Source organism: Drosophila subpulchrella, chromosome 3R, assembly GCF_014743375.2.
Source record: "Drosophila subpulchrella strain 33 F10 #4 breed RU33 chromosome 3R, RU_Dsub_v1.1 Primary Assembly, whole genome shotgun sequence".
NCBI classification, from domain to species: domain Eukaryota; kingdom Metazoa; phylum Arthropoda; class Insecta; order Diptera; family Drosophilidae; genus Drosophila; species Drosophila subpulchrella.
Window position 1 is genome coordinate 17,612,642 of NC_050609.1, and position 24,514 is coordinate 17,637,155.

Here is a 24,514-nt window from a genome sequence, read left to right on the forward strand (position 1 = left end):
TAATATAAAAGTGTTTAATTTTTTCTGAGATAATACAATATTTTAAGAGTCTAACATTAATGTTCTACTATTATTAAATTTAAATCTGTACAGCTAAGATCGGTTTTGATATGGTGGAACCATTTTTACAGGTTAAGAATATTAGAACTTATTGTTTTAAAACACTTTAACCTCTCTCGTGTGCCTGAAATCTGCAAATTAAATATTTTTAAAATCCTAGCTCTGAAACTGGTTCCATTTATTCAGTGATTTCTCCCATCCCTGGTATCTACGCAACTTGAATTTCCAGGCTTCCCGCCTGTGTGCGTGTATCTGTGTGGGCCGCCCGTGTGCGTCCGCGCGTGTGTGTGTGCGAGGCAATGGCCAAGACGTCACCCGTCGGTTGGAAAACGAGTGTGAGGGAGAGGGAGCGAGTGGCGAGCGGGGGGAGAGCGGCAGCGGTCTTTTGCCGTCGCCAGTTGCCAGTTGCTCAGTTCAGTTATTCAGTTATTTTTCGCTTTTTGTTAAGGCAACTCAGGCGACTGCAGCAAACGGCAGCGGAAAGCCACGCGGCCGTCTCCCTCTCGCTCTCGCGCCACTCTCTCTGTCTCTCTCTCTCTCTCGTTAATCAGTCGTACCGCCACCACCCCCTCCACGCCCCATTTGGTGCTCTCCCGCTCGCACGCATTCGAGAGCCACGTTGGTGGAAACGAGACAGAAAAGAACGCCCTCCCCCCCCCGACGCCTTTATAAAGAAATCCACCCAACTTGTTGTTGTTACACTTAATTTTTTAACACTTTCACAAGTGCAAAGCCAGAACATTCCCAATAAACCGTGAAGAAATTACAAAACTGTCGTGTTATCCATGAGAAAACAAAAGTATTGTGTATTTGTGAGAGCGGTACAAGTTAAAGGCCCCTCTTAAAACCGAAAAATCTGTAAGATATTTCGAAATATTCAACCGAAAAGTCGTTTAAAGTTCGATAAACAACGGTGCGTGGTGCGGGGCGTGGTCCGCCCGACGTTTAATCTAGAGAATTCTACGCTTTTAACTGCTAAAAAGGGTTTAACAAAAAAGGGTGTGCGTGTGTGAGTGTGCCCCCGTGTGTGTGTGTGTGCCAGCTGCACATGTACAATTTGTTTATGAACGCCAATTGAAAGCAAATAAAAAACAACAACTATGAAAGTTAAAGTCGAGCGCACAACAAAAAAGCCCGCCATCTCAAAGGCCGAGGATCCAGAGCGGGATCGCGAGGATCAGGAGGATGGCGACCATGACCACGACCAGGAGAACCTGGCGGAGGAGGAGCTGGACTTTCTGCCCGCCGATCTAACCGCAGCGATATCGACGGCCACAACAACGAAAATAGCAACAACTGCCGCCACACCAACGTCGGCCGTCATGCGCAATCTTATCGTAAGTGCGATACTCTATTTGTATACCCTATATACCGGGTAGAATTAGATGGGTGAAAGGGGCCTAGAACCTTACTGAAACTTTCCCAAAAGAGAGAAGAATCCACAAGTGGTACTGATTTTGAGATACTCTCTGTGATCACTTAAGATTCAAGACCTCCTCCAACTGGAATTTTCTTGAGCAGAGGGTTCAATCAGTCAACCTACCCCTAAATAATAACTATCACGGTTTAAATAAGTAAACTTTCTTAAAAACCTGGTAAATAAATAGCTATATCTTATACATAGCACAGTGAACATTAGCATAACTCCTAATAACTCAATGAAACTTGGAAAACTACCTTTCCAGTCGATCCTATTAGGTGTGTTATTAACTAAGAGTAAAACTTTCTATAGCAATGGAGTTACCTTACCAAAAATAACTCAAAGAAACTTGTTTAATACTTGTATTATTAGGTACCAAAAGATAATGTAGTAGGGTATTTTACCAACACTCTACTTTTTTGATACGATCTTAGTTTTACCTAATAAACCTCGGGCTAGAAAATCCTAAAAGGGTATCTCCCGTTTCGTTACTGCCTTTACCATCTGGTTTTTGCTATTTACTGGCATTAGGGTAAGAGGAAGAGTGATAGAGATGAAAGAGGATAGGTGCGGGCGGTACAAACTGGTACTGCATAGAACGCAATAGTATCGTACTCCCCCTGGTTTTGGATCTCAATCTCATCAGTTCTCACTAAAACCGAAAGCTGGGAAGCTAAAGCCGACTTCGCCGCAGAAATGTATAGAAAACGGCACACATACGGGCTCTGGAAACTTGTTTAAAAAAATATATTGAACTTTTTTTTTTTATACATATATGGTTTTTGTTGTTGTTGCTATGTATATTTCGTCTGGCGTTTTTTTTTATTATGATTATTCGCCGAATTGTGTGGTGCGCATTTTGTTGTAGCTTTCCATTGTTATTGTTGCCGCTGTTGCTGTCTCGTTTTGGGTTTTTATTTCGTATTTACTTTGTCGACATCTTTGGAATTTCAATTTACACTTTTGTTGTTGTTTCGCGCTGTCACTCTGCCACTCTGCTCTCTCACCCATACAGAGGCGTCAAAGAGAGCGAGAGAGAGAGAGCGCGGGGAGCAGCTCACACAGATACGGAACGGACACGTTCACAGATTCTTTTATCGCATGCGAGAGAGCCAAGGTGAGCGGGAAAGAGGCATTGAGTGGGATTTTATGCATTCCCTCATTGCACTTGATTCGCAGTCGCAGCCAAGGTTGCCCTCTTTGCATTTGTTTTTCTATTTTCCTATCTCTCTATTTTGGCGTATTGTATCTCTAGATTTTCGCTTTCTGCATCTGTATCTTTTTTGGCGTAGGTGCGGTTTTTATTTCTGCTCAATTCTCGTTTGCAACACGTGCATCGCCAATTTCAATTTCATATTGCTGCAATGTGGCCAATAAGCCAAGAAAACCGCCCTGAGGTCAAGGCTTCCGTTTCCGTTTCTAATTGGATTCCACTTGGGACTGCAGTAATGTGTGAAGTGCTCCAAATGTTATAACTAATGTGTGCTGGATTATTGTATTTCTTCAAGAATTGGTTTTTTTAATTTAAAAAAAAGTTTCAAAAGTTGAAAGTATAGTAAAATATTTTTTATAACAATTTTAGTGACTCCCATCAATAATGATTTGATACTGATAATTAAAACAATTGTTTATTGGAATAATAAACTACATCCTGTGTAATAAAACCTTTGTCATTTATAAAAATTCCCAGAATATATACATATTTTTAACATTTTTTATTAGAGCATTACGTTTTATAAATCGGTTTGCCTGCTACACTTATTCTGATTTTGTTCTGCATTGATTTTTCCCATCTATGTAGGTGCCCCTACAGCCGCATCAACTATTCAAAAGGCAAATCTCACATTCAAAAATAGACTTGTCTTCTATTCGGCACACAAATCCCTCGGCTAATACCAGACTTGACAGGCGACATATATGCACTCGCCCCCTCTTTCAGCTTTATCCCTCGGTTTCCCTCTCGCCTGACATTCGAAATTATGCTGCAGTTGATTTCGCCATAAAATTAAATCCAATGCCAAGGTCAAATGGCACTCAGATGCTGCGGCTCACCCCTGTTTTCGAGCCCCCTTAACCCCTGAATCCCCCCCCCGGGTATCTCGCTGGTATTCCACTTAGAATGTCAAGCGACTCACGCGTCGCAATGTTTGAGATTCGATGGGGATGGAAGTGTGATACGGCGATCGGAATGGGGTTGGTGCGAGGGGATGTTCACTGTATATGGTGCTATGCACTTGAACAACTCAAATTGCCTTTTTCGCAATGCGCTGCATAAAACATGCAGCGTGCTACATAAATATTCCATGCATTAAAAGCAAACGCATTAAGAGTCACGAGCAAATCGGCTAACGAGCGGCGAACTCTCCTCGGAGATAACCTTTTTACAGATTTTTAAGTATGCACAGTTGTGGTCAAGAAAATAGGAGTTATTAAATTGTAAGGCACAGGGGTAAAGTGTGCCTGTGATCATTAGTAAGATCACTTACTGAACAGTGGGTCGTTTGTAATTCGTTTAAAATTTGTGTCTAAAAGTATGCAGTGAAAATGGAAGATTATTAGAATACTTCGTTGCATACTTTTATGTACCTTTTAAAGTGACTTCTGGAATTTTTTAGCAGAAGTTTCCAAACATGTATCTTTTCAAAGTATCTTTTACTGATATTATCTTTTTGGAATTCACTTTAATTTTGACCCCAACTGTACACCAAAGGCACACGTTTGTTATATTCGCATTTTAGCGCTTTATAATCACGATCAGATATCCAGCAGAAATTGCCAATTTAATGTGCGCATCAACTAAAAATAAATAAATATAAAATTGCCAATGCCTTTGCCGCCGCTTTTGTTTCTTTTGTTGATCAACGCGTTGTTCACTTAGCCAGCAAATAAATAAATAAATGCTCGCAACCCAACAAACAATTAATTATTATTGTTCTTGAGTTGTTGTATTTTCGGTTTCAGTTCCTCGACTTTGACTTCTTCTCCTTATTATTCACTCCTACGTTTTTTTTATGGCGAAACTTTTACGACATTTCGCGTTTGCCTGTCCTCGCACTCTTTTTTTTTACTCTTTATTTGTTTTTATTATTATGGCTTTCGATTGTTCCAGGAAAATTTCAGGGGATTTTGTAAATTCGATAGCGTTGCTAAATGCACGTTCATAGATTAAAATTTATATATAGATGGTATGATAACGGAATGTGTACACTTGTAATTGGCATTGAAGCACTTGTTACCCACAAACGCTTTCTTTGATTGACTTTTGGCTACTTTGATATTTCTGGAAAAATATTTGTAGTGAACTTTAGGAAAATAGATACAACGTGTAGATAGAAGTTGTATTTTTCAAGGGAAAACATGGGAATTAATCAAAGACTGATTATTTTGGCTTTGTTCCTTAACTTTCTGGGAAAAATAATGATGTAGGTTATTAAAAATAAGTAATTATTTAATAAATGTAGTATTCAAAAGTTACTCACAATTGATTGAGGTTTTGTTAGGGTTGCAAAATGTTATCAGCTCATTATTGAGATTATTTGCGTTATCTAGGTCTACAAAGCTCCTACTCTTTGTTCTTTCTGAGGATTTGCTTTTTCAATTAGGGGAAATCACCAGTAAAAAATACTAGTCCCCGTATCTGCACTTAAAAGACCGTTTAGCTTGTGCATTTTGGCGCTACGCTAATGAAATTATCTCATGACGTCAATGGCTTAAACTTAGCATAAGCAAAGGCCTTTGAAGAAACATACAAAAAAAACCAACTCTAAAGTAGAGAAGCCGGTTTTCGAACTCGCTTCATTTGAGAGCCAAATTTGGTCACACGGTTGCTTCGCCTGATGACGTCACTAGTTGAGGCAGAGAGAAAAGCGATCGCTTTTCAATTCCGAGGCTAATTTCCCTCAAAACCAAGCATTATGTCATCACTTATTTGAGCATTTCAAAATAACTGACAGCGATAAATATGAAACAAAAGGAAAATGTCCAAAGTTGCGTGTTTTCGCACTAGCTTTCGATTTTCTTGGAATCAAAATGGGTCGTCAGGGGAGGCCAAAGACAGAGGAATAAATACGTTTATCAGGAGCGTTGTTTATGGGGGGGATAGGTACACATGGGGTAAACCTGATTCGATGCGATGTATAGATAGTGCACTGATAGGGCTTATCTTTTGTAAATAGGACACAGCACAAACTAATAGTCATCCCTTCATCTGAAATTGATAAGGATAGTGAGCAAAAAATATACAGTACATAATCTAAACAATTATAGTAATACTCGTTTTAGATTGGGACTAAAATTATAATGCTTTTTATTTGTCACAAAGAAATTTCTACTAATGTTAAAGTACGTTTAAAGTTTTTTTTTCCATATTCGAACATATTTAAAGCAAATATTTTATTAAATATGGTCACAGTAGTCACTATGCTTTGAAAATCCCTTCAAAAGGTGTCTAAAAGTATGCAGTGAAAATTAGAATTGCTGCCTACTTTTATGAACACTTTTAAATTTCACCCTCATGTATCCTTTTTAAAATTATTTTGACACCGCTACTGCCCATCAATTAATTTTTTCCTGTGGGTTTGTTGAACTCTCTAGTGGAAATGGTTTAGCTAGAAAGGTGAAATGTGGGTGGAGACGCCACTACTTAGTGCTAAATGTCAGTTGGCCCATGTTCGGAGTTCTATTCCCCTAATTGAGTTATACATTGGCGATACAACTAATTCCAGGCAAAAAGCCGGCGGAAATGGCACATGCCGGCAAATGGGATTGGGAAACGGGTGTGGAATTGGCTTGGATTGTGGTGCTTGAAGGAATTGGAATTGCAAGTGGAATTGGAGCACATCTGGAACCGAGTGGAGTGTGGCTAAAAATGCACTCGCAGTGAAAGATTTACACGATCCTGTTTTGCTGGCGATGGTGCGTGTTCCCCGGCTTCCAAAATAATGCACTTTGTGACGCGTCATCCGATGTGGAATTCCGAGAAGGGGCGCAGCATCTCAGGCACTGGCATTCCGGAGGTCAGGAGAGGATCATCGGCGAGGGGGCTGGACGAGGCACCATCACCATCAGTCGCAATTCGCCACGGCGTTGAAAAGTGCGAAACGGGGAAAAAGATAAAGTCAAAGGAAATTATCGGGAACTGACGCCCGACCAACAGAAACCACACACAGCACTCCCCAGATTGTGTCAACTCCTTTGAAACGCAACTGAAATATAGGGGTATTTTGGGTTTGCAGGGAATTTGACAAATGCATTTTACGAAAGTCATTCCTTTTTACCTGTTTTATATAGGGAATTTTTGAGAGCCTATAACTATGGATTTTTGAATTTTTGAACAGTATAATTCCACAATTTTATTATAATAAGATACCTTTCATGAGCTCATAATTAAATGTAATAATTTTCTTATAAAATCAATAATATATATATTACTTTCAAGATTTTCTGGAATATTCTGAAAAAAAGAAAGCTCAAATATGTTTTTCATGACCTTAAGGTCTATAGGAATATAAACAATTGATAGATATTTTTTGAGCCAAAAAGTGATCTAGAAAATTCTAGGACTACAAAAAAACAAACTATGCATTATATCTTAATCTTATAATAACAGAGTAACTAATGATATAATAACTAACTTTGTAATTGTAATAGTTTTGTTGGAAACCTAAGATCTTGAAATATGTAATTCCTTCATTCATTTCTATTATAATTTTTCTGGCAACCAGTGTCCTTATATCGCCTCTTATTTGCATTTTCTGAGGTGTTCCATCGTCGAGTCGTATCTTCTTTATTTGTTATCGAAGCCCTTATGCTCGGGGGGGAATTTCGCAATGCTGCATTGGGATTTCCAACGCCATAGCCTCGCATCGCCTGATTTTGCCTGGCTTCCTCTCTTTATGCTGAGTGCACCAATTTGCAGAGCTCTCTTGGCCTTTCGGCTCGCCCAGTTGAGTGACTCAAAGTATCTGAGTGAAAACCGCAGAGTCAAACGAGTTTCGCTGAGCACAGTCGATTTGCAAGTGGGTGCCAAGTGTGGAGCTCCAACGCCCTAGGCCTCGACACGTCCCTCTCTCCCACACCAAGTGGGCCAAAATGGAAAACAGAAAAAACAAAACGCACGATTTCTGGTTAAAACGGCGATGAGTCATCACCACAATGTGTGATGTGTGTGGAATCGGTTGTAGCTTTTTTTTCAGACCGTCCATTCATAATCGCGGTTGCTGAATGAACGAACATCTATATAGGCACACACGAATCGGCGTCTTTATAAACAAATATATAGTACAGCTGCGGTCGAGATAGTAGAAAAAATGACGGAATTTCACAATAATTGAATATATAATAAGGCAATAGTAATGTTATGTTACCTCTTGCTAGCTTTAATTAACTGAATAATTAGTTTGTAATTGTTTTTGTTTTATAATCCAATGATATCATGACATCTAACTTGAGGGAATATAAAAATACTTACTTCAAATGTTAGGAAAATCTATTGTTTCAAATTGATAGAATATTTAATAAGTCAAAAGTAATTTGAATAAATTCCTAGCAATTATTTTTATTCAATATTCCAATAATATCCTGACATCTGCCTTATAACTGAGGTCTTTTAGGGCAACACTGCGTATGCGTGATATACCAGTACTGCAGTTTATTAACACACCCATTATAATAGTAAAAAAGAATCAAAAGGTTTTGAAAACATACTTTCTATTGCCAAGATATTTCCATAATTGTATGCCTGCTCCTGTATTTTTTTGGGGCCTAGATCTTTATAAACAAAGTATATTTGGGTTTTTTATCGCCGACTGCTGATAGACACGAAAAAATATTTGCCGCAAACGCCTTCTGCTGGCGACACACTGACTCTTGACTTTGGCTAGGCGTTTGGCACCTCGACGCTGGCCAGGATTAGGGTGATGTCATCGGGCTTGCCGCCGCCGGAATAGGGAACGTTGTATTCTCTTGCTTTCAGGGCGAAGGGCGATTGAAAGCTGGCATTCAAAGATAGCTCCCTGGCCTTTTCCACCAACTGACTGGCGCCCTCGAGAAGATCTCGTTCTCCCCTCTCCTTCAGGCCGTTTAAGATCTTGAGCAACATGCTCTCGGGCATGTTATCAAACAGCCCATCCGTGGCCAGGAGCACCAGATCCCCAGGTAGCAAGGAGTACCTGGTGGACACGGCCATCTCCGGAGTGTCCATATAGAAGGCTTCCGTCCGATCTTCCGGAGCCACAGTCAGTTGATATGGGGTATTGAAATCGTGGGTCTGCTCCTGGGAGCGATGCAGCACCCGGCCATTTCGCACCACCAGGAAGCCACTGTCCCCCAGATTGGCGGTGTACAGGGTGCAGTCCCTCCGATGCATCGTGACCACGCAGGCGGTGCTGCTGCCCACCACAGGATTCTCCCGGTGGGTCAACTCCTGATAGCCGGCGATGAGCAAGTCCCGAGGATTGCGTCCATCGAAGCCGGAACTCTGAGTCTGCCCGGAGCAGCAGGACATCAGCTCCTTGGCAAAGCGACCCGCATCCACGCCCAAATCCCGCCAGCCGCCCACGCCATCGGCCACGCCCATCACCTCGGCCAGGGGCGTGGAGCTGACGAACCAGCTGTCCTCGCCAAATCGCTGGTTGGCCCGCTGATCACCTGGGTATCGCGGCTTCTTCGATCTTCCCTGCACCACCGTGATGAGGTAGGGATCCCGCGAGGATTTCCTGGAAAAGCGGGCGAACTGGTGGATCGAGTGGCGGGCGATCTGCAGCGGAGTCCTCAGCTGCCGCACGAAGCGATTCAGCAGACGTGGCCAGTTCTTCAGCCGCGAACACATGGTGGACATCATCTTTCTATCCTACTTCAAGCACTGGAATTTTAAAAAATATTTCTGCGAGACGTTACCGAGTCGAGTTTTGATTTGTGAGTTTGCTTTTGGAAAACAGTTCCGAAGTTGAAGTACCAGTAGCAAAAAGGCCTCCTAGTAGATGAGGATAACGATTGTAGAATATTTCTAGAATTTGCTTTAAAAACTATGAAGAATATATCTTTGAAAGTAATAAAAATATTTTTAAAACAGTGTCCTAGAAGACGACTATACATATTGTAAAATATTTTCTGAATATTAGTCAATCCAATATTCTTAAATATTTTTTTTTAAGATATGCAAAGCTAAACTTTTTGCTTAAAGTATTTTAACACTTGCTGTCAAATATTTTTAAGTACTCCCTTAATTTAATATTTCTAGAAATTACTAAAAATATAAAATAATCTAACGATTATTCACCCATAAAATAGCAAACTTTCCTCGTAATTGGAGCAAGAAAGCTCTTTATAATCACAACGCAATTGCAATCTTCGGTTTCTGTTTACACCATAAACATTGGTAATGCCAGATACATATAGAGACCATAAATGGACGGGCCTGGTTTCCAGGTATTTGTCATAGGTAGATTTGATTTCTTTGTTGCTCCCTGGCCGTCCATTGTCCAATCTTATCTCGATGAAGTCTACGACACTGGGGACTCGGCGTTGGAACCCAGACCCCCAGACCCCCATCATCATCACCGGAAGTTTTGATCACGCTACGGAACTGCAAATGTTATCGTCATAACCTTTTTTCCAAGGCGTTTTCGCTTATCGGCGAAAAGGAAAACAATACGCTACGCAATGATAACTTTATTTTAAAGACTGATGTAAACGAGGGGCTTATCAAAAACCCGTAACGTATTCGGCAGAATCGCTCATTATTCATTACTTATTTGAATTGTTGTTTCGTTGTGTCTGCCAAATTATAAGGAAAGCTTAGGTACCATTTCCTGTCCAGTGCAATTGTGCACGGTCGCACGGAGCTCTACGAGCTATACTATATACGTGTTTCGAGGCGTTAAAATAAGAATACTACGTATTCCGGCTTCCGAATGCCGGGTTATCTGGAAGTGGAAGTGAACGTCAGTGTCGCGACACCAAATAATCACAGTGGTTTCTTGTGACGTCAAAAAAAGAAATACAATTTTTAAAATAAAAATGTATTTCCAGCGGATGCCACTTTTTTTTTAGCACGAGTTCTTAGATCTTCCTGTCGACCGGAACTGGTGATACCATTCCCAGAAAGTTTAGGGGTTATCCAGCATCCGCTTTAAATTCATATTTATATATAAGCGACTATCGGATTTTTTTGGGGGGTTTTTGTAGCATACTTTTTTACACAATATTTTGATAGGATAAAAATAAAGAATGAATTAACATTCAGAAATTTTATTGGGGATGGGAAAAGTCAAAGATATTTCTCTAACATTTTTTTATTTAATCATCATTATATTTTAAATTGTTATGATTAAATTTAAATTCCAAAGGATCATACATTCTAACCGCAAGTACACTCACCAAAAATCTTAAATATTTTGTTTGTTATGCTTCTGAATCATGATGATTAAATTGTGTTATCAAGAGTACAACTTTAAAACACATCCCAAGTTTATTTTTTAAATCCTGACTTAGTATGAATAATTTGTTTTGCTTAAATTTTGAATCACTAAGATTAGCCTTAAACTAAGGGAGCGTGTTCTGAATCATAGTGATATGGTGTTGTTATCAAGCCAGACTTGAGGTTTCGAATTTTCTTATCGACCGGGGTCAGTCAGCATGGCAATTTTATGGCTCGTAGACTGTTCGATCCTAAATCCTAATTGACTGTGAATTTTCTACTCTCATCGCAGGTAAGTAGAGCGGAGCACATAGCCAATAGTTTGCCACAAATGTCCAGTGTCACATGACCCACTTTGGGCCGCACCAACCCCTCTGCACTCTTTTTACAAAAAGGGGGTTCGGTTTTGGTTTCAGTTTCTCATGTAAGTGGCGACGCAAGGTCAACGTGGCCTTTTTTTTCTTTACATGGCCGAGCGGCCCCATCAATATTTATTGAAAGCTGGCATATCAATAGATAAATGCCTAGAAATAACACCTGCAGCCGGGGAGCATGGAAAATGGAGAATAGAGCCACCTGAGCCTCCGCCGGCGACGATGGCGATGGCGACCCATTTCGAAAAGCTATTCCCCGATAAGAGCCAAAGCCACAAAGGCGCACCATTCATTTAATGGTGGGGCTGCAGTTCTTTTTTGGGGGGGGGGGGGCTTGGGGCTGGGGGGTTTACCTGGGTCTTTAAATTTAGTTGCTTATGTCATAACTAAATTGTCTCGCCGCCGCGATAAGATAAACCGCAATCGGGGGCCCAAGAATCGGGGTAAACAAAAAGCGTAGTCAAAGAAAAACTGGGCACGTGAGAGCCCCCCAAAAATTGTAAAAAATAAAATATCCAAGAGCCATAGAGCAGCGGGTTTTACCCGAGTGGTATGTATTTTTCGAGCACCGCCTTATAAACATATATACTATACGATTTTGCTCAGGAAATGCCAGAGTAGCAAAGCTTTCGACTCAAAGAGAGAGAGCTCTCTGAGTTTTTTCACTCCGAGAGTGCCGATAAAAATGCTCAATCCGAATTGGCTGGGTTTTTCGTATAAAAAGCGAACCATCGCCGATGACGCATTTAGTCTAAACAAGTTGGCCGAGCCAATCGCTTCGGTAATATAGAGTGAATTTCCCTACACCATTAATAAGGCGAAAATACTTGTGAAAATTACGTGAAAAAAGCGAAAAAGTGTGTGCGAAAAGTATATAGCAACTCTCTCAGCATGTGCGGTGCCTGAAAATTAAACAAAAACAGAACGAGAATTCTAGGAAATATTAAAAACAACTCGCACGATTGCGCGCCACTCGGAAACTACAGATACAGATACATTTTCTACAGATAGATTGAATATATTCGGCGTGTGCGAATTTCGCCAGAAATCGCTTGACTCACAATTTTAGACTTTGTGCGGCCACAAAGGAAATTAAAATATATTTTTAAGGCCACCTACCGTATTAAAAACCGCATCAAAACGGAAGACCTACTGATCTACGACAAGATGACGCTGGACAATTACATGTTCAACGATGAGTACTTGTTCAACATGCCGCTATCGCCGCTGCCAAAAGTGGTAAGATCCATAGGTTTTTACCATAACATTTATGTGCAATCCCCGCCCTCTTTTGGCATAGTTAAACTATGCCAGTGTTTGTTATCAGTGTTTGCCATGAACATTTTCTAGAATTCCTATGGGTAAAATACTGATATATATTTCCATATACCCCCGTTCGTATGGGGGTTCTCTTGCACGAGCGCTTATCGTCGCCAATTGAGTTCTCGGAAATCGGAGATCCCTGATTCCTTTTTCAGCACACCATCTATGTATTGTGTGTATATTGTGTTTGCTCTGCGATAATGGGCCTCGGGCTATTCATATTTATTCCAATCATTAACCGAAATTGAATGGTTTTAGTTTTTATTCGCGATAAGGGAATTATTTTGTTGGCTGTGGCAAGTGTTTTTTGTTTTTCTTTTTTTCGGGGCTCGTGTGGGCACATCCATCATGGGTTTCGTAATTATTGAAAATGTATACTTGGCGTTCTCTATTTTTGTAAGCTACGTGACTGCTTATAAGAGTAAAAAATTGCTGAGTTTTTACATGGTTAATATTTCGGTTGTACAGTTGGTATTTTATTTTTGATCGGATAAAAATAAAAAGTTTAAAATTAAATGTAGTTAAATTACAGTAGCTGATATATTCTATTTCTTTTATAAATAAAAATACAATTTTTAAGGCCTTCAATAGTTGATATATACTCCTAAGCCTTTTATAACCAACTCTCCCATTAGTTTATTAACTTTTGCGTGTGCGATTTCATTAAATCAAGTGCACCCTGCCGCAACTCTTGAAAACCTATTGCCAAAAAATCACCCTCAATTTGGAATCACGTTGCGATTTCATGCCACCATTAACAGTTACCATTTTCCGGCTTAAAGTCGGTTTCTTGCAGTTTTTTAGCCATTTTTTCATGCCTTTTTTACCCATTGCATTTCACAGTCCAGTGATCCGGTCTGGGTTTTTGGACTGCGTCTGGTTTTTGGCTTTAGGTCTGGTTAATGGTTAATGGCAATGTTTCTGGGTCTGTTTTCTGTTACTCCATCGCCATGGATAAAGAAAAAACAAGCGGCGCCATTCGCTGATATCGCACACGTGCGATTTTCGTGACAATTTATCAAGCCATGCGTTCTGTGAATATTATTTTTCACTTTCCGTTAAAACCGAAACAGAGCAGGGGGCTTAATTTAATGGTAGAAAGTGAGCGAGGGTCCGATTGAGTGACCCTTTGACTTGTGAACCCCAGGCACACTCGCGTGACACTTGATACTCGACTTTATAGCGAGGTACAGACGTGTATATTATGTATCATATAGCAGATGTGACTTGGCAACTGGGGCGGTTCAAGTGAGGGGCTGCCAGTCAAACACTTGCTTAGGCTCTCAAACGGTTCCATTAAATACTACATGTAACCATCAGCGCCCCCACAAAATACTCGTAATCCCAAAGTCCCAGCCAAAGTCCAACTTTCTTTTAATTAACTGAATAACTGAATATGGTGTTGGTCTGCTCTTGAAGTAATGTTTTTGTGGGGGGGTTAACGCGGACTTTCGCAATTGTTTTTTATCTGTGGGCGTCTTCGATTGGTTATTTGAGTTTGAGTTGCGAGTTTGACATGAAAGAAATCACTTGAAGGCCTTGTTTTTCGGTGGAGACAATAACTTTCCTTTGTCTAGAGCTGCCCACACCCTCTAGAACTGGCCCAAATATATATGTATCTTTGGTTTTTGGCTAACTGATCATGCCATGTTTATGGAGCATGCAACAAAGACTGCACTCAATTAAGATCAAATTTAATATTAAATGTGTCTACGAAATGTGAGCGCACTTAATTGCATTTCCAGTCAATTTAATTGAGTTTCTTCTTAATGGAATTAAATGCAATTTGGCACTACTTTATCGTTCTTTTTTTCTTTTGAGCTGCCAGCCAAGTTTGGGCAGATAATTTGACAGGGGAGAAAGACGATTGAAGTCCTTTCCAAAGGACTTTCCTTGTCTTGTTTTTCGGATTTTTATTCCTTTTGCTGCCATTGGTAATTTCGTGTTGGCAAATGTCCTGGCTTTTGATGGCTGCGGTCACGTCCTTCTTGGAATTGGCCAGAATGGAAAGTGAAAACAACTTTTACCACTGTCTCCTTCCCTTTGTGTCTAGGTTGCACTTCGTCCTTTTTGTTGTCCCTTTTTTTTGCTGTCCTTTCTGGCGCCTGAAAGACGCGTCGTTTGTTTGCCATTTCCTCGAACTGCAAACTTTGCCATAAATTCGCTCCCCCATTTTGACGGGGGGGGTGCCCCCGGTGTCTTTTTTGTTGTCGCGACAAAATGCATTTAAATAAATTATTCCCCGAACCCCAGAATGTCGCGTCATTTTATTAGCTGCACGTTTTCCCCCGCATCGAGTGACCACTTTAGTTGGCCAAATCGGCTTAATTAAGCCATCTTAATGACCCGTGTGCATGGAGAAATGTGCTATCGATTAAATTGGCCACCCAGCCCAGGTAAATAAAATATTGTGCATATAAAAACAGGGGTTCAATGCCCTGCTTAAAAGGCAGAACATAAATATTTTCACTGTTTTTTTCTGTTTAATATCTCATGCAAATTTGTTTTTTCCCTTGTCCACGCCCTCGGAACAAAAGTCTGATTAATTTGACACTGAACTTAAAGCCAGGCGAATCGGAATCGGAATCCTGAAAGCGGCTGCAAATTTATTTGTCGGCTGTATTTTTTCCCCTTTTTTCTCCATTTTTTTTTTTGGCAAATTTTGAATTATTGCCTTGTTGCCAGCCAGCGAAAAATGTGTAAACTTTAATTCAATTTTCGTTTGCGTGGGCGTTGCGCTTTCGTTCCAAAAATGGACAAACGTCAAGTGATTTCAATGACGGCGCTGCTTTCTGTATAAAAGTACATATATACACTTAGTATACTTTGCATAAATGTTGGTTATATAAGGGGGCCTCCCTCTGTTTTTGTTTTGCGTGCCTAAAAAAGGCCGGCAAGCCGTGTGGATGCGACTTTTGTCGACTTTTTCAGCCGGCCGTTGACTCTGGGCCACTCCAAAAAATTCTTTAGACCAGGGGAAAAGCCGGCAAGGGGGTGGGGAAATTGGGCTTTATCAACCGACAGAAGACATACGACAGCCGGCACTTAGCACAGTCAACACTACACACCGATCGGCCATTTCGCTTGGGCATTGCGGTCACGTTCTCCTTTTGCCAGCTCAAAAACAGCAAAAAATAATAAAACAGCATTAATAAAATAAAATAAAATACGGCGGAGAACAGCAAACAGAAAATATGATTTCTGTCCCTGCTTTGCGTTAATTGTTTTATTCGCAGAATTTGCATTTATATGCAATTCATACAACAGACTTGCAAAAATTCCCGATACGAGAATGGTTTTATGCTTATCGCCAAGGGAAGTGCAGTTACCAAGTTGTAGGTGCACAGAAAACAAATATCATTTGAAGACTTAAATACCAGAAAAATGTTAGAAAAGATACATAAATAAAAGATATGTATTTACTAAAAAGGTGTAAAATCATTAAATACTATTCAACATATACTTATAACCATTAAATATATGTATTTTCCAAATACGTTTAATTTAAGATCAGTTAAATACTAAAATATTAGGTACATGTTACATCTTAATTTATATAAATTGCACCTGAATTAAAGATTCTTATTATTATTATTATAAATATGCATTTTTATTTGCCCATCATTTCTCCCTGTGCACTTCAAGCTGAAGACGCCGCACTTGAACTTGTCAACTTTTCAATTCTCGCTATTATATTTCTTATTTTTTTCGCTGTGACATTGCAAACAATGCTGGAGCTGCAGTTTATTCAAGTCTTTGCCAATTGAAAAATCAAAATTGTATTATTTTTTTCAGATAATTATGCGCATTTCTAACTAAACAACCAGCGGCGACCTTCAGCATGCAATTTTTGTATACATTTTGTATTTAACAAGCTTGCCAACTAATTTATTCGCAACCAGCAAAAGCAACTAAAGCGTTTAAACAAAGACGAAATTTGAGTTTGAATTCCGAGTTAGCCGAGTTAACATTTGGCTAAAACCGAGGCCTATGTTAGCTCGTGCTGTTAGTGATTATTAGCCACTTTTGATATAAACAAAGCAAATTGTCATCGCCTGTTTTCGTTTTGTTTTGCCTTTGATGATGCCAAGTTTTTTGTTTTTGTATTTCTGCCATGTCATTACGTCATTGTCAGGCTAAAATTGGCTTTAAAAATAGCCCAACACGTCAGCTAAAAGCAGAAGGCAAAGTCTTGGGGGCCCCAGAGAGAATTTCTAAAGCACTCGACTTGTTGCACCTTCACTTCCCTTCGAAAAATCGTTTTTCGGCGAATGCGAATGTGAACTAATTAGAGTCAAGGTCAAAGTGTTTGCTTTTGGGTTTATAAGGAATTTCTTTTCATTTCACAGGAAACAAGCTTTCTTTATAGGGAATAAATATTTACACATAAGTAATGCCATTTTTGGTACTGCTTTTTTGGAATTCCCTCTTGTTTTAGAAAAAATATAAATTTAATCTCTATGTTTCATGGGAATTCCTTAAAGATATAACCTAAATCTCCTTCCAAGAAGGAAATTCTTTTTTTATTTATAAAAAAAGATTAAAAAATTTTATAAAACCACGATAGACTGAGTTCTAAAATCACTGGGAATTTTTCAACGATTGCAGGGGTCACTGTAGTAATCAAATTTGCTGCAGTCTCGAGTGTTAGTCAGCAATTTGCTCTTTTTTCGCTGACTACGTCAGTGCCTTTTCACTGGCTGTTCGATGTCCGCTGCTGGTTTCATTTGGTTTATAATTGACCCCAGAAGTGAACTCGGTGCCCAGACCTCCACTCGTCCGATAAGGCAGATCACCATGACCATCGCCGAGCGCTGGACTCTTCAATTTAGACAATTCAATTCGCGGCTCTTGACTGCCAGTAGTTCGCATTCGTATTATTGTCATTTTTATGATCACTTGTTTTGCATATAGAGCGAACTTAACTTAAATTGACTGATTCATCGGCCGGGGAACAAGTTCAAAAAGCCTATTTATACTGTATGGAAAGTGGGTTAAAATGAAAGTCCCCCAAAAAAGCCACAAAGGTGGTTAAAAACTCGGAGGGCGGCCGACTTGAAAGTAAAAATTCCAAAAAGTAAATATATAAAATGAGCGCCTACAAAGAATAAAATCGATTGTTTGCTGTCAATAAGGGAACGGCCTTTGGGATTGGGAAACGCGGCTGCGATAAGATCGCCAAATAAATAAGCACACAATCAGCAGAAACTCCCTACACAGAAAAAAAACTGAAAACAATAAATAAATATTTAATGACCTATAGAATTTTGAATAAATCAAAATATACAAATATCAGAATTTATTATAATAATGTTAAAACAGTTAATATAATATTACGTCTATATGACACTATCTAAATTTCTATTACCCATTTTTTTTAAATCGTGTTAAATATAGATTATTTTTTATTAATTAAAACAGTTTAATTATAGATGCTAAAGGTTGCCATGATTTTATTTTAATCAGTTTAATCAGTTAGTTAAAATTAGCACGTGCCATATGGCTATATTATGTACCCAGCAATATTTTATATTATCAACAGATGTCTTTGTTTTCCGTCTAGTTCTTTCTTTAACATTTTTTTATAATAAAATATATCCACTATTTTTCTCCGTGCACCTAGTATATGTAATGTTTTTAGCCCACAACAAAAGCCAGCAATTAGCGTATTGGCCAACTTGCTGGCGACGGAAATAAACACTCTGGCGAGACAGGGGGTCTGAACCGAAAGGAAGATGAAGAGTTAGTTAATGTTGATGTCCCGCACGCACACACACCTGTTCGTCGGACATCTGTCACTATGGCTATATATATCATATCGAATGTGTGCCTATTCGGAACCATAACTTTTGCCAAATGATTTCGCCGAAAATATTGAGTGTGTTGTGGATGTGGCCTTTAATTTATGGGCGAATGAAAGGAGTTTGGATGGAGAGAAAGAGCCGCTGCTTCAAAATCGGCAAATCGGAACTAACCCACACGCGGGCAGCTGCATATAATACCATTGCATATATTATATTATGGTATGGTATATATACTTTTTTTCCTATAAAAGTGTGGCGAGCGTGGTCGTCGTGTGGGCAGCCGCTCAATTAAGAGCAGGCAGCGTTTAAAATATTTGATTTTCCCAGTGGTTGTCTTCTAATTTGAGCAAACAGCTCGCAAAACTGGCAGGCACACACCCAAAAGACAGCTCTCTTAGTTCTCTAGTTCTCTAGATCTGTGGATCTCTAGATACGTACGTATATATCTCGATCGTTGCCAATTTCGCTCGCCGGAGATTCAGATTCCGATTCAGATTCAGTCGCAAACGAACAACGAACCATCGAAGTTTAGAAAATATCTAACAATTAAAAGCGATCGCGCGCGCGCTTTTTATTTCGAATCTCTCGAATATCTCGAAACTCGAACAACGAAACGAAAATAAATTTGGAAAATTGCAATTGTCGTTTTGTTTTTAGCGCGCGTGCATTGCCAAAAACGAATCAGAAACACACAAATGCAGAAAACAACGAATCGAGAAAGGAGAAATATATAAAAACGACGCACATTTCTCAGTTGCATGCCGCGTGGATCCAAATATATATATATATATATATATCCTAATATAAAATAAAATACATATACCTATATAATCATATATATAGCTAAACTTAGAAATAAAAGCGAAACAGCGAATAAGGGAGGAATAACTTTGAGAGGCGTTGCCCGTTGGCCAAGGAATTTTTCTGAGATATACGCATGAAAATTAATGCAGCATTTTCGGAAACTAGCTCAAGGCTCAAGACCCCCTCTCTTTCTCTGCCACAAATCTGTATAATTATATAATCCAATTTGTGTTGTTTATCGCGGCCTTTGCCGAGCAGTGAACTGATTTGAACTGGAGACACGTGTCATTAGATTTGAGATTTGAGATTTCCCGAGCCTCGCACACTTACGATATATTGCGTTGATTATGAGCGCTTTCGCCGACCGGAATGTACATTTCAATCCTTTGCGAAGTCAGCAAACTCTTATCGTTAAGCGCCTGAGACCGCCGGAGAGCAAAAACTTCAAGAACTGAACCGAGCGGCCGAACAACGAATATACATACGAAATCTGCTCGCAACGAACCTTTTTTATTTCAAATAAAAAGTCAACGAAACACATAAGCTACAATATATAATATAAATATATAAAGCCAAAAACGAACGAATTTTCAAGCAACTATAACAACACTGCGACAACAAGAAAAACATCCAAATATCCAAGAAACCGGAAATATAAAGACAACAAAGGATCATCACATTGTTAAAGAACTTTTCACAGAGCAAAAGTCTCTTTTTTGTACATATATACTAGAACTTAGAATTGTTTTTGTTGATTTTGAATACGAAACTCATACATATATATATAGATATATATCATTGTTGTCCCACTTTGTTGTGTTAGCTTAGCTAGACTAAAGAACCCATAACGAATACTAGTCAGCCGCCCAACTGTGCGTATACGCAACGTTGCAACATTGCGTATACTTAATACTTAAGAGTAGTTCAATAAGGATAAACGAACAAATGATGAAAAATCTCAATGGTAGGGCGCACAATGCGTGCTACCATCCCTACTACCATCAGTCGCTGCACTTTGCACAGCAGCAACATCTGCAGCAGCAGCAGCAGCATCAGCAGCAGCAACATCTGCAGCTGCAACAGCAACATCAACAGCTGCAGCAGCAGCAGCAGCAGCCCCAGCAGCAATTGTTACGTCAGCAGCAACGGCAACTGCCCACGCAGACAGCCTACCAGCAACAGCAACAACATCAGGAGCAACAGCAACAACAGCAACTGAGGCAATCGTTTGCCCACAATGCCTTCCCACTACGCAGCAGCAACAGCAACAATTATGGCCATGTTGCTGGTAGCGCCTACGCCGGCAACAGCAGCAACAGCAGCAACAATGCGGCTGCCATGGCCGCCGTGTGCCAAATGCAGAATTTTTTTAGTCAGCAGCAACCACAGGAGTACAACAACAATTGCATGCCTATTAATTATTATCAGCAGCAGCAACAGCAGCAGCAACAGCAGCAGCAACAGCAACAACAGCAGCAGCAGCAACCGCAGCATCTGCACCAGCAGCAACAACAGGCAATAACAGCTACGACGACAGCAGCAACATGCAATGCCACAGCAGCAACAACATCCACGACAGCAGCAACAGCAACAGCATCAACAACAACATCCACAAACAACGACAACAGCAACAGCGATAATTTTGCAATGGACGCGAGTGAAATCGCCACTTTTCTCGCCAACGAGCTTTTCCTACAGCAGGTAGCGCCCTTAAAAATATCGATGATATTTAATCAGAAAATCCCAATACATCGAAATTCGGTTAATTCTTTTGGGCGCGAAACAATTGGCAAACTATGTGCGTACTTATTCATCGCCGAAAATAGAACAAATATAAACAAAGTGATGGATTGGATTGATGGTCCTCTCTTCGGTTCTCTTTCTTTTTGTATTTGCAAAAAAACACGTTCCCTAATTCCTAGAAATGTACGGATAAGCAAAGAGGTCTTACCGTCTTAGCAATTGCTTTTGATGTTGGGTAGAGGTCTTACTAAATCTATTCAGAGATTTATTCTTTTACTAAGCTTAATGCTTATTCAAGGAACACAACTTAAAGATGTTTGATATATATATACAATGGAATTTAAACATTTTTTCCCTGTAATCTTTAAGGTCTATTTAATATTGATTCAATTCACATTCAAAACGGTTTTTAAAAGTTTTCTAGATTAAGAAACAATTAAAATTTGAAATAATTTTATGGTTTGGTGTACATCTAAATATATGATGCTATTTTTTTAAATATTGGAAGTACAAGGCAATTTATTATTAAAATCTAAACAAAGGCAAAAAGCAAAGGGAACACTGCGTATGGGTAATAAGTCTTTCGAAGGGTTTTAAAGAGATATGGGATAGGTGTATATTATAAGACAACTTTAAAATTACTTTAAAATCTCAATATTTATTTATTAAATATATTATATTTAATACCTTTAATTGGCACCACACAATTAACATAACTTACCCGTTTTTCTTGCAGCTCGGCAACTTTGAGACCGTTCAGAGTGTCCTAACGCTGACGACGCCCACGTTGACCCCAACCACGACGCGCAGCATCGAGGATTCCATTTACCAGATAATTTCGGATACGCAAAATGATCGTGTAGCTGGCTGCGCGGGATTCGCCGTGCCCCTGGTGCTGCCCAATGCTGCGAACGGAGGAATCGAGTCCAATGGCAATGGCATCGCCTCGAATCCCTGCCAGCAGCAGCCGTACGATGTGAGCCTGGTGCCAGGAAGCGATTCCGAGGACTCCAATGCCTCGTACAACGATACGCAGATGAACGAGGAGCAGGACACAACCGATACTTGTAAGTGGATGCTTGAGTTAAGATCCCTCTTTGTAGCTTACTAATGGACTACCTTCTCCAAACCTTTAGCAAGTGCCCATACGGACAGCACCTCGTACCAGAATGGCCACATAATGCCGGGCGGCAGTGTGAATGGCGGCGTTAACAACTTCACCAATGTCCTGGCCGCCGTGAATCCAGCCAACCGAGGCGAGTCCTCATCAACGAATACCTCAAACACCCCGGCGCGTCGTGGGGGAGGAAGGCGGCCCAACCGCTCGGCCAACATGACGCCGGAGGAGGAGCAGAAGCGGGCTCTGCGCCGGGAGCGGAACAAGCAGGCGGCGGCCCGCTGCCGGAAGAGGCGGGTGGACCAGACCAACGAGCTCACCGAGGAGGTGGAGCAGCTGGAGAAGCGGGGCGACGCCATGCGCAAGGAGATCGAGGCGCTGACGAACAGCAAGAACCAGCTGGAATACCTGCTGGCCGCCCATCGGCCCACCTGCCACAAGATCCGCTCGGATCTGCTGAGTGTGACCACCTGCAATGGGCTGATTGCTCCGGCTGGACTCCTGAGTGCCGGCAGCAGTGGCAGCGCAGGATCGAGTAGCCACCACAATCACAACAGCAACGACAGCAGCAATGGTACGATCACGGGCATGGATGCCACCCTAAACTCCACCGGGAGGAGCAACTCCCCATTGGATCTCAAGCCGGCGGCGAATTTGGACAACCTGCTGCTGCACATCAAGGATGAGCCACTGGATGGGGGCCTTGACTCGGGCTCGAGTCTGGACCAGGATGGTCCGACGCCCAGCAAGCGGTTCACATTGCCGCCCATGTCCACGATGCCGCACATGTCCACGCTGATGACGCCCACCGGTGCCTCGTCGGGATCTCTGCAGACGCCGATAACGAGCACGGCGCCCGGAGGATTTGGTAGTGCCTTTCCGGTGACCACCAATGGAGGAGGAAACGGTAGCACCAGCATGAACAGTCCCACGCTGAATGCCCTGAACAAGGTGCCCAAGGAGCGGCCCAACACGCTGGCCTTCCAGCGACCCCTGGGCATGCACCTGACCCTGGCCAACAGCAAGGCGCAGCACGGTGGACCCACGCAGATCCAGGGAGTGCCCATCCAGACGCCCTCGACGGGCACCTTCAACTTCGACTCCCTGATGGACGGCGGCACCGGACTGACCCCCGTCTCCGGACCCCTCGTGCCCAACAGCTCCGCCACGAACAAGCATCCGCTGGAGCTGCCCACGCCCACCGCCGAGCCCTCGAAGCTGGTCAGCTTATAACCACGGGACAGGATGTGGGACAGGGCCGGCGGATAGGATAGCTCGAGTCAGGATTAAGTTAAGTTTTATATAATTGAGGAAGCGTAGCGATTATATTTACACTTGCTAACACAACAGGCAAAAACAATTAGACGAAGAGAAACCAAGAAAACATTTTCTTAGTTGTAATGTGTGTAATATGAGATGTTTTCATTTTTTTGTAATTTCGTTAACTCTAATGTTTTTTCGTATTATTACCTTTATCATTATTATGGTTAATTTATGATTTTTGCTATGTCTTTTACATACGACGAGCTACATATGTTATGTACTTGTATTTTGTGCAATTTTCAAACCTTTTCATTGCGTGTTATATATTTTCAAAAAATATACAAATGCGAACGATCGATGCCTGGAAACTGAAAATGAATGATAAGGATTATAGGGAGTGTAGATTTGAAGGATGCGTTGTGATATTTATTATAAAACGAATACAAAAGATAACGGATAAACGATAAAAAACAAAAGGAGCAGTAAACAAAAGCGTGTAATGAAAGGAACTAAGACGGTTTTAAAATTGTACATTTAAACATTTAAACGAATCGCGTAAATATATATAATATAAATATATGTATATGCAGCATACAAACTAAATACAATGCCTTGAGAGAGAATTAAGAAATGCAAAACACTTTATATAAATATATATGTATATGTATGTTTAAACCTAAACAATAATCGCGTTGAAGCAAGTTTTATATTGAGCAAAAGCAAATGTGAAATGAGATAAATATACTTATTGTACTCTGTAAGCTGCAGTAGAAAACCCAAATATATTTTTACTAAACGCAACAAATGCGCTATTTTCAAATACCATTTATAAGAAATGACAAAAGCAAAGCAATTATTTAATATGTAATTATGTATTATGCATACCCAAATACGATTTAACAAAAGCTGATCAGGTAAAAACAAATAGTAACTCTCGCCACAGTTTCCACAGTAAGTTCTCTGAAACTCTCTATTCAAAATTATCAATTTATCCAATAAACCAAACCGATCGATAGTAAACTAAATGCACTTATAAGGGCAGAAAAACACCAAAATTGACAAAAATGAAATAAAATAAAATAAAAACACCGAAAAAACCTAAACACAATTTGTGGTTTTATTTTTAGTTGTATAAGAAGAAAAAGGAATAACACTGCGATTCATATGACTTGCAAAACGTCTTATCGT

The 24,514-nt window shown here is 40.4% G+C and overlaps 2 protein-coding genes across 4 annotated transcripts; one reads left to right on the forward strand and one right to left on the reverse strand.

Annotated features, from left to right (window-relative positions):
* Positions 1–515: 515 nt before the first annotated feature.
* Positions 516–24,429, forward strand: LOC119545634 (transcription factor kayak-like). 3 transcript variants are annotated; one of them, XM_037851345.1, is made up of 3 exons: positions 516–1,397; positions 21,683–22,013; positions 22,083–24,429. In XM_037851345.1, the coding sequence occupies exons 1-3, from the start codon at positions 1,161–1,163 to the stop codon at positions 23,294–23,296; spliced, it is 1,782 nt and encodes a 593-aa protein (XP_037707273.1). In that variant the 5' UTR covers positions 516–1,160; the 3' UTR covers positions 23,297–24,429. The 3 variants fall into 3 exon arrangements, with proteins under 3 accessions (XP_037707273.1, XP_037707274.1, XP_037707272.1); XM_037851346.1 differs by lacking the exon at positions 516–1,397 and adding an exon at positions 12,060–12,511; XM_037851344.1 differs by lacking the exon at positions 516–1,397 and adding an exon at positions 18,887–20,904.
* LOC119545639 (protein phosphatase PTC7 homolog fig) lies at positions 8,190–9,422 on the reverse strand. The gene has a single exon (XM_037851351.1). The coding sequence runs from the start codon at positions 9,318–9,320 to the stop codon at positions 8,358–8,360; it is 963 nt and encodes a 320-aa protein (XP_037707279.1). The 5' UTR covers positions 9,321–9,422; the 3' UTR covers positions 8,190–8,357.
* Positions 24,430–24,514: the final 85 nt, after the last annotated feature.